Source organism: Habropoda laboriosa, unplaced genomic scaffold (genome assembly GCF_001263275.1).
Source record: "Habropoda laboriosa isolate 0110345459 unplaced genomic scaffold, ASM126327v1 scaffold309, whole genome shotgun sequence".
In the NCBI taxonomy this organism is placed as follows: domain Eukaryota; kingdom Metazoa; phylum Arthropoda; class Insecta; order Hymenoptera; family Apidae; genus Habropoda; species Habropoda laboriosa.
Window position 1 is genome coordinate 1,500,918 of NW_017100481.1, and position 11,436 is coordinate 1,512,353.

Consider the following 11,436-nt stretch of genomic DNA (forward strand, 5'->3'; position numbering starts at 1 on the left):
TATAATGGAGCTTGAATTCTTGAACGAGGTCCCCGGAGGAACATTAATCCCGACTCCGAGAAATTGTGTTGGCCTCTGACAAACAATCGTTAAATCGTGCAATTTTCATCGAGCCTCCGGCCTGGCTAATTGCACGCACTAATTATTCCAGTGGAGCCAACGAGAGACCGACACGAAGAGAGAAACAGAAGCGAGAGAGAGAGAGAGAGTGGTTGCTCGGTTTTAATCAACGACTTTTGCTCCCGGTATATATACCTCGACCTTGCACCTCGTCGTTGTGTACAGTCCTCTGTGCTTTTTGCAGAATTTTCTAATTTGCCTGGAAAGAATCGTGGAACGTTGACCGGCCAGAGACAATCGACCTTCTTCTCCTCGATACTCTCTTTGCACGGGAATTAGCTTGCCTCCTTCGTTCAGTCCTCTCTTTACACTCTCCACCTCTTTTTCCCCAGCAGAGAGACAGTATATACGAGAGAGATTAGCACAGCTTCAACGGTCAGATCGAAGATGCTAACGAGCCAGTTCGAGCGGCGTCCTCCACTAGAATTAATTACCGAACGCCCGTAAGTTCCGCGGTGCACTTTTCCACGGCTGTTTCGTCGCTCTCCTCAAACAGAGCCACTCGCTCGTGAGAGTTTCTCTCTGTGGGGTGTGACAGGGTGCGATGGCGCGCACCAAATCTCCCAAAAGCACAAAACCGAAGATGCGAAAACCACAAAGAGAGATAGAAGAGATGCACCATCGAAGGGAAAGCAAGTTAGATCGTTCAATGGAGAACGGTCGAACCTCGTACAAAGAACCAGAACGAAAAAATTTCGCCCTCGTTACTTGGCCTTACCCCTTTCACCAGAAAGTCACCGGTACCGGTGCTCGAAACGAGCGAGGAAAGAGACCACGTCTCTTTGACCGACGTTCCGGAAGACAGAGTCAGGGTTCGATGACACCAAAGTTTACGTAGTCGGTGCTTCTCTATGGAAGCCTCTCTTCCATTCAACCATCGAACAGAGAGAGGGAGAGAGGTATAATTTGAAATTTGAGAATCGCTAAATTCTTGTATCGTGTTTCCAGTTTTCCAACTGAACGACGTTTAACGCTCGAACGTTAGGGGGATTGCTTCAAACCTTACCTTCCTCGTTGCTCCTCGAGTTCGTACGAGAATACCCTCTTGCTTGATCTCCTATTACCGGGGCTTCTCTTGTGTTCGCTTTTCACGTTGAAGGAATGCCTGGAAAATTTTCTATCCGGGATACTACTACCACTTTCGTCGAGGTTCAATGCACCTTGGATAGGGCGCAACGACTCTGATAATAAATCGAACGCTATCGCGGGGAGTGAAGGAGAGAAGACGGATCTCGAGGCGGGGAATTGAACGTTAAATCCATTTCTGCGCCGGCTAAGGTCGTCGTAGGTGGGATTATTAAATCATTCAGCTAGAGGAAGAAGCTGGTAACTTTATTTATCGTTTCATCCGCTGAGATATATTTATATAGAGAGAGATTCTCGTCGCGTTTCACGAGATCGGACGGACGTCAATGTCCCTCGTGGAATAGCAAGCGAGCTTAGGGTATTTTTCAGTGGTCTCCTGTGGTAATTTCAGGGGGAAAAGTTTCGGGAGACATTCTTTCTGAGATCGTCGCGATGTGGTTTATAAAGAATTTTTGCTGACTGGTCAAATTGTCGATAGACAATACTACTTGGGTGTTCTGTAAACAAAAATTTGTGGGATTTATGGGAAAATAGCTGATGGATTTTGCACTACGGTGGGTTTTGTTCGCGACTTTTGGGTGTCAGGGGGCGTTTACGTGAACCGATTCGTGAAAATTTATGGGATTTATTACACTTCGATGCTTTTTTCCGTCTTTTTGATCAAAAACTCGTCGTTCCGTAAACACCATATTCACCTAACCAAGCGGCGTGAGAAATTTCCTATTTTCCAGACTGAAATTTCCACCACGGAGATGCAATTTTTCGCAGAAATTTGTGGAATTTATGGAAACGCATCTGATGGATTTTGTTCCCGTCTTTTTAGTCAGAAATTTGACTAACTTCATTTCCCAAACACCGTATTCGACTAAAGAATTACCATGCGACTTTTTCCTCTCTCCCAGAGTGAAACTTTCTCCACAGAAACGCTGTTTTTTAATCAATTCATACGAAAAACCAAAATTCTTCAAATGAGCTAAAAGTCATCTCAAAAATGAACTAGCGAAGCTACGAAGATCAGAAGAATCATCAACATAAGTCTATTGCAAGCAACGAGTATCATTTTAAAAACGATCAAATAGATCTCTCTGAATAGCTGAATAAACCACATTCGATTTGTCCTCGAACTCTTCAAACCGAACAGTACACGGAAAAAAACGGGATTTAAGTTTCTCTTAGCCAGAGAATTTTTCGTTTGGCTTTGACACCAGAACCTTCTCGTATTCCTCTGTTCCCTGAATTCTCTCTTTTTTTCTGTTTTACTGCTACCCCTTGAAGAGGGGTTGCTACTTGATTTCCTGGTCGTGAAACTGGTACGAGGTTAACACGACGGAGGCGCAAGGTCGATGTTTGATTAAATGTCAGTTGGCACGTCGTATAATTTCCAGATTCGTCGCCCTTTTATCCCGATTCTCCGGAGAAACAGAATTGGTTTCGACGTAGCGAGTTTCGCCGGGTACAACTCGAAGAAGAGAGGATTGATGGGGACTAGTGACAAGATTATGCTATGAATGAAAGTCGTAATGGTCGATGTAAGGGAGCATGAATGAGTCGGATAAGATGATGAAAGGAAATGCAACGCTATGAAGATGGTCGTTGTGCAGTAATGGGTGCTCTCTAAAATTAACATCTCTCCCTCGATTTTTTCATATTTACAATTCTGCAAAAAAAAAAATAAAAAAATAAAAAAACGACGTGCTAATTTCGTATCGTTTCTGCATTCGAAAAGAGCTGGCCAAAGGCACCGTGATACTTCTGTCAAGTATTCAATTCCTCTTCGAGCTCGAAACGCTCGAGCGAACATGCCTCTGAACAATTCATCGAGATAAATCGAATAAAGTAGCGCTGAAAGAAGCGCCATACTTTAAAGAGCGTCTAATTTCCATAATTCACATCGCACGTTGGATCTTCGAACGAGCCCGAGTTTCGTTGCTCTAATTATTTCTGGGGCAGTTTTCGACGAACGAAATCATCGAGAAAATTTCCCTCGAAAAGAGAAACTTCGCGGAGTAGCTGTTCCGAATGGTCCAAGTGAAAGCTACTCTTCTTCTTTCGTCGATGCGCATCCCACCGGTGGAAAAAGAATTTGCAGACTTGCTGAAAATTTCAGCCGATGCACTCTCGGCATCGTTAGCTGGTAATCCCTGAGGATTCGACGTTGCCTCCACCGCGAAATGAATCTTTCAATCTTTAAACTCCTTTCCCGCTATCAGTACCTTCTTCTACTTGTTTCCATCCCCCTCCTCCTCCGTGAGAAATTCAATGCTAAACTGGATCCGAGTGGCAGAACACGATCTCCACCGTGCGTAAACATCTCAATCATCCACGAGTCCGTGACTCAGAGTTATCGTGAACCAATTATGCGACATCATACGCAACTTGCATCGCCATCCTTCAACGCACTTTATCACTCTCGGCCGTTCTCTGTAGAATTGCTAGTGCTCTGTAGCTCTGGAACGCAGTCGGTTATCGCGTCTCGCGAAAGATTGCTCGTCGTCGCGTTCCTCGCATTTTTTTTTTCGAATTCGAGGCGTTAAACCGTGTGAAAAAAAGAAATAACGTTACTCGCGAACCACGGTGAAACAGATTTTCTTCTAGCTTTGTTACCTAGAAATCGATGGACGATAAGTGGCGAGAAATATGTCGCGATAGAAGTGTTAAAAATATGGAACGAGTTGACGTATCAAGTTGTACAGGGTGACCGGTTTTAATCTGTAAGTGCAAATTACTCGTACGCTATGTGTTGTATACGGAAATGGTTCGGATAAGAGGTGAATGGTTTCGAGGGAGACATAATTCGGTGTAAGTAGTTCTTTTTTTTTTTTGTAGACCAATACGTAGAGGTCATGTGAAGGTGACGTAGATTCTTGTTAAATGGAATTGTTTGTTCTTTAATGCACTAATGGAATGCAGTTTGTTATTCTGTGTGAAATTGTATGAAGCCTATTTATGTCGAAAAGTGATTAGTTCAGGAGATATTTCGATCGGAACGTTGGAAAATGCTTCGAAGCATCGGAAGATTACTTTGACTGTGATATGAGCTTTTCCGAGCGATGTTAATAAGCACAATTGTCTCAATGCCTTCGCTGTTTATACGAAATCAATTTATTAACTTAGAAGATCAAGTGTTCGAATATCAAAAATCAAAATTCCATACGAAATTAATTTATTAACTTACAAGATCAAGTGTTCGAATATCAAAAATCAAAATTCTTCTGAAATTATTATATACAGCACTTAATATTTAAGATGTAACAGTCAACTCTCTTTTATATCGTGCACTGTCGTTGGTTCATGGGTATAAACCTTTTCGTTTACATAATCCCAGAAAAAAATTTATACGAAATCAATTTATTAACTTAGAAGATCAAGTGTTCGAATATCAAAAATCAAAATTCTTCTGAAATTATTATATACAGCACTTAATATTTATGATGTAACAGTCAACTCTCTTTCATATCATGCACTGTCGTTGGTTCATGGGTATAAACCTTTTCGTTTACATAATCCCAGAAATAAATTCATTCGCGTTAATTCCGAAGATCTAGGAGATCATTCTACAGAGTCTTTATGATTGATCCAACGACGTTGATGTCGAATATTTAAAAAATTTCTAACTCCACGATCATAAGTACCGTTATGCTGATATCAGTATGTGCAAAGTGTTTGTAAATCGACATTTTCAACCAAACATGGTCTGTGATTTTCAAGGAATTCCAGTTAAATTGACCGCTGTTCCTTGAGGTTCCTTGAAAAAAAATGTGGTCCTATTACGTTACCATTAACAATGCTTGTCATTTATTAATCAGCGACGTTTGTAGTTAATAAGTAGATTTATTCCAACGGCCTTAGAACCAGTAATGGTAGTTATTTCTGGGTTTCCTTGGGACCAGCAATGGTAGTTACTCCTCGATTTTCTTGGGACTAGCAATGGTAGTTACTTCTCGATTTTCTTAGGAACAGCAATGGTAGTTACTTCTTGATTTTCTTGAGACCAGCAATGGTAGTTACTTCTTGATTTTCTTGGGACCAGCAATGGTAGTTACTTCTTGATTTTCTTGGGACCAGCAATGGTAGTTACTTCTCGATTTTCTTAGGACCAGCAATGGTAGTTACTTCTTGATTTTCTTGGGACCAGCAATGGTAGTTACTTCTTGATTTTCTTGGGACCAGCAATGGAAGTTACTTCTTGATTTTCTTGGGACCAGCAATGGTAGTTACTTCTTGATTTTCTTGGGACCAGCAATGGTAGTTACTTCTTGATTTTCTTGGGACCAGCAATGGTAGTTACTTCTTGATTTTCTTGGGACCAGCAATGGTAGTTACTTCTTGATTTTCTTGGGACCAGCAATGGTAGTTACTTCTTGATTTTCTTGGGACCAGCAATGGTAGTTACTTCTTGATTTTCTTGGGACCAGCAATGGTAGTTACTTCTTGATTTTCTTGGGACCAGCAATGGTAGTTACTTCTTGATTTTCTTGGGACCAGCAATGGTAGTTACTTCTTGATTTTCTTGGGACCAGCAATGGTAGTTACTTCTTGATTTTCTTGGGACCAGCAATGGTAGTTACTTCTTGATTTTCTTGGGACCAGCAATGGTAGTTACTTCTTGATTTTTTTGGGACCAGCAATGGTGGTTATTTCTTGATTTTCTTGGGACCAGCAATGGTGGTTATGTCCGTTTAACTGGCCAACATTGTCAAATGCAGCTTCATCCGTGAATAAAACATGAAAATAGAAAGAATTGATATTCCGACAAAAATTAACTGGACGAAAAATGAATTAATTTTTTTGCAATTGTTGCGTGTTGTTCTTCTTATGTCAGACACAGTTGACTGTGGAATATTATGTTGCCGGCTAACTTCACGTGTACTTGAAATGTGTCCGGAAACAATTAAAGTAGTTAATCCTTTCAAACTAGAAACCTTCCTTTTTCGCGTCACATTTCCCTGTCGAGCTCTGACAACTACCTAATGACTTTATTGTTACACAACTCGGATGCCTTCTTTCCGAGTATTTTAATACGATAGAATCTCGCAGCTGCATAATAATTATTTTTACACTTTCCAAGCATTGCAATCGTATCGACTATGTTCTGAACAAGAATAATCATTCATTCTACTAAATTTATGTATTTCATGGAATCGTAACATATTTATCGAACATAGCTCAGCTTTGTAATAAACCGTGAAGGCATCGAGATAGCTGTATTCATTAATTAGCTCGGAAAAGCTCGTATCACAGTCAAAGTAATCTTCTGCTGCTTTGAAACAGCACATATTCATACTACGACCATTTTCCAACGTTCTGATTGAAATATCTCCGGAATTAATGATATTTCGCCATAAATAGCTTAACCCCTTTACGCTCGTATTTTTCTCAAATTGACCTGCCAATTTTATTTTCTTTAAATTATTTCCCAGGCGTGTAGAAGTAAATTTCCCATTTATTTGTAATACTGTGACTTACAGTTTTGCAATAGAATAGAAAGGACAGCGCAATACGAAGAGTGAAAGAAAATAATTAAACAAAATTGCACTCTTTCGAGGATTACTTGTGCACGTGTAAAGGGTTAATACAATTTTTTAGAGAATAACGAGCTGCATCGATTAGTGTATTAAAAAAACGTATGTGACCTTCATATTACCTCCACACATCCGTCTACAAAAGAACTACTTACACCGAATTATGGCTTCCTCGAAATCATTCACTTTTTATCTGAACAATTTTCTTACACAACACATAGTGTACGAGTAATTTGCATTTGTAGATTAACCCTTTCGCTGCGGCACACTATAAGCAAAATCTTTCGTTTTGGCGTTTTAAAGTTTTTTAAAAATTAAAAATTTTTAAATTTCTTTCGATAAATTAAAATGGAAATGCGAGTCTGCCAAAACTCGCCAACAGCACGGAAGAATTTGCAAAGCGCCTATAAACGCCGACAGCAGTGAAAGGGTTGAAACCGGTTACGTCTTACGTGAATGAAATCTGAAGCTGGTTTTACATATAGGGAAAATTGGTGTGTCGCAACGAGAGTGTGTGACCTGGTGGTAGCGACCCGGCGTCGTTATCGATTTGTCGCCGATAAACAGGGTTACAGTAGTGTAATATTTCTTATTATTCCCGTTGTAATACGTGACCTGGTGTAAATTTTCCTCTGGACTAGGGCATGATCTTGTCGGGCAACAAATTACACGAGACCAGAACCGATGCAAGGCTCGCACGATATTTGGCACCTGTTCACTGGCCTTTGGTACACTGCCAGCCACGGCGGAGAACCTCTCCACGTTGGTGACACTCGGCTATTTTTTAACGGCGATCGACCGTGAATTTAATCGCGTTACACTGGAATTGTGCAAATGCGGTTCTCGGGCCGACTCGATATCGAGTTCATCCTGCATTCAAGCTTCGTTTAGTCGGAAGAAACGAGGAAATAGAAGCCCCTCGAGAAGGAAGAATTCGAAAGAGAGGGGAGAGAGAGCGAGTAAGATAGATAGAGAAGTATTAGAAGAGGCAGAGAGGCTCAATTTGGTTGATTAAATTGGCCTCGGTTTACGCCGAGTTGCCTGCGAGGCTACGCCCATGGATGGTTTGTGCGCGTTAACGCCAGCAGCCACGCTTAATTTCTCCATTAGAGGTTTAAACTGCAGTTTAAAGTATAAATCGTTATCCTCTGTAATGAATTTCAGGAAAGATAAGCTCTCCTTAGGTTAAGTAATTCCCCCCTCACGCGCAGATCTTTGCCTGAAAGAGACTTATTAAAAAGAAAAAGAGTTATCTAGAGATCCTTCAGGTGACACACAGGGATTAGGGTAATATGATTCTGCGTACCTTCAGCCATTCCGTCAGGTGGCAGCTTGGATGCCAGACACACGAGCCTGACAACGGGGTGATATTTCGTCTCGGGGCTGTTGCAAAAGGTGCTAGTTTTATATACGTGTGGCTCTTTATTAAAGTTTTATCATTTCGAGTGGGGCCCTGGTGGAAAGCAGACGTCTCCAAATACGTGACAATTTTAGATAAATACAGTACTCTAGAAAAGGTCCTGGACTTAAATTGAAACGATCTTTCACTTACTTACTGACTTTTTTTAGTTTTAATTAGACGATATGGTAATTTTACATCGTCACTCGGTGCTAGTTTATGTACGCGTGGGTCTTAATTAAAGTTTAATAATTTCGAGTGGTCTCCTGGTGAAGAGAGACGTCTCGAAATTTTTTAGACAATTATGCTGCGTGACCAAATTTTTTCGACTTAAATTGCGAAAATGTTTGCTTTACCTACTGACATTTTTTTAATATTTAATTAAGTAATATAGTAATGTTACATCGTTACTTAGTAGGGTAGTGCCTTCATTTTCTTCCATTTCACCGCGATAAATTATTTAACTCAAGTCCAGGAGATTTTGTTGAATACTGTATGAAGGAAGTTATTGCAAATTTTATTATTGAACTCCTGCTACATTTCGTACGAACAAAATTTATTGCAAATTTCATTCTTGAATTTCTATTACATACCGTTCGAAGAAAGTTCGGTGTAAATTTGATTCTTGATATTTTACAATACATTTCGAATAATATTGGCAATTACTTGAGCTAATTAATGTCACGTGTTTCGAAACAATGGCAGCCATAAAGTCATTTCGCGAATTGATGCAATGCATAGTGAACAGGGGTTGATATCCCGAGGCCCGTCGTACAGTCCAGACACAAAGGCCTGCTTGATCTCGGAATCTGAATCCGTCAAGCAACGTGTGCTAATTACTAACTGTTAACCTCCTATCACCATACCTGTACTAATCTCAATTTAACAAAGCAAACCAACGTTCCCGATGATATTCCATATTTCACCCAATTTTTCTACGTACTTAATTACCCCCAAATTGTCGGTCATATAGGGGAGAGTCGTGCAGTACCGGCCACTCTAAGTTTTTGTAACGTTGGTAAAAATGAAATTTGAAAAAAGTAATTTGTAGTACAAAGGGTGCTTGATAAAAAGGGACAAATGGTTTTCTTTAAATTTTCTCATAAAGATAAATAATCGGTAGAAATAAAAAAGTTGTAATTTGCAGCGAACGAAAAATTGTCGTACAGTACCGACCAGCTACTTAGTTGGTAGATTTCAAGGTCTGAGTAATAAATAATGTTAGTAAAAATCATTTAAAAATAGAATAGAACTTTTATCTAGGCACGTCTAGAAATATCACAGGTAAAGTGATCGATATTTTCTTGATCCGTACACTCCACGTGAGCCCAACCGATATAGGGGAGAGTCGTGCAGTACCGGCCACTCTAAGTTTTTGTAACGTTGGTAAAAATGAAATTTGAAAAAAGTAATTTGTAGTACAAAGGGTGCTTGATAAAAAGGGACAAATGGTTTTCTTTAAATTTTCTCATAAAGATAAATAATCGGTAGAAATAAAAAAGTTGTAATTTGCAGCGAACGAAAAATTGTCGTACAGTACCGGCCAGCTACTTAGTTGGTAGATTTGAAGGTCTAAGTAATAAACGATGTTAGTAAAAATCGTTTAAAAATAGAACAGAACTTTTATTTAGGCATCGATATTTTCTTGATCCGTACACTCCACGCGAGCCCAACCGTTGCAGCTATGAAAACTAACTTTTGTCGTACGGAACACCAGCGTAAACGTTCAACGTCTTAGAACTCTGGTAATACCGAAGAGAAAAGAACGTCGCCGGAATACGTTGCTCAGGGCTATAGTATTTATTTGTTTTTCCATCAAAAGTGCAGTCAACTAACAGTATAAGCGAGATCTAGCTTTGGCCGGTACTGTACGACTCTCCCGTACTCATTTAATATCACGGAAAATCACCAGAAATTAACCAGCAAAACAGACTAACAATACGGTATTTCAATACCGCGCAACTTCGCTAATGAAACCAGCCGTGTATGCATTAACGTTATTAGAGCCTTTAAAAGCTTTGTTTAATCTATCACTGCGGAAAATGATTTAATCGTCAAACACCCTGACTACTCGCTCTATTCTCAATATTTTCGTAGTGAAGAGGTAAGCCACGGGGTAATTTCACAATTTTCCCTCTGACATTTCGCAGAAATAATACTCTCGTATATTCCCGGCGCACCGAAAGTGAAAAATGCGCGAGAGGGAAGGAACACTTCACAATTTTTCATCCCTTTTTTTTTTCCCTCTCTTCTCTCACCTTTTCTCCGGCTTGCACATTTTCATCTCAATTTCACCACGTTAAATTGCATCTGGCGATCAGCCGGGTTTCCGGCGACGCAACTCGAACGTGTTCCTCGTCAGGACGCTTAGAGTTTCTCGAGCGGGGCGCGCCGGCTGATAAACGCCAGAATCCCCGGGGAGCGAACCCCCGAGTGCGAGAAATTCGAGTGACGTATCTGGGTTTCTCGCGCGTTTACGCCTCGTTTTCTTCCAGCGGCGGGGCTGTTCTTCCGCGCCGCTCTCTCCGCTCGACGTTTTTCCCGGCGACCGAGCTCTCCCATTAAATTCCATCCGGCCGGATAACGTATCACCGACGCTCATTATTTTCCCTTCTCTTTGCCCTCAGTCTCGACGAAGGCGCTGGCAGGCGCCAAGACACTGGGTGGATTTTTGTACAGCGCTGTGAACAAGGCTGGAAAAACCGTCGCGGAGGCTGGAGCCAAGATCAAGAAAACCGTCGAGGAGAACGTGAGTAACGTGATTTTTTCCTACCATTTTCTTCACCGTTATTCTCGGATCTGTGTTCGCGCCGTGTAAGGCCGTCGAAAATTGTCGATTTAGGAATAATTGTGGTTTATCAGAGAGACTTTCATGAGTGACTTTCTTTTTTTCGAACGAAGAAAGAGAGAACATTAGGACTCCTTGTAATGTAGGAAATATAGTTGAAATTAAGTTGCACCCATGTCGCTTTTTGGGTCAAATTTAATTAACACAGAATTACTAAATTACAAATTCAGAATTTGTATGTTTTTCTTTATCGCGTTATACGGGGTCCTTCACTTTACTTTGTTTTATATTCATTTACTGAAAGATTTATTTAGAATGTCTGCTAATTTACAATTTTACGTTAAGAATTTTTAAAGACATGCTAGCTCTTATCATTGTCAATGGCATTTACACTTCTGGAAATTGCCGGAACTTTAAGTGCTGAAGAATTTTTCTTATTTCTTTAGGCTTTTTTGAAATGCTTGCTTGATCAAATTATTCTGTAAGCGAGCACCTTTTCAGTATTTTTTTATAGTACTGAA

General features: G+C 40.4%; 1 protein-coding gene across 1 annotated transcript in view; it reads left to right on the plus strand.

Annotated features, from left to right (window-relative positions):
- Nucleotides 1–11,436, plus strand: part of LOC108576047 (synapse-associated protein of 47 kDa) — a 124,236-nt gene that overhangs the window by 25,281 nt on the left and 87,519 nt on the right. Inside the window, exon 5 of the mRNA XM_017938993.1 lies at nt 10,755–10,876. Within this exon, the coding sequence (XP_017794482.1) occupies nt 10,755–10,876 (122 nt within the window). The remainder of the gene's footprint in view (nt 1–10,754; nt 10,877–11,436) is intronic.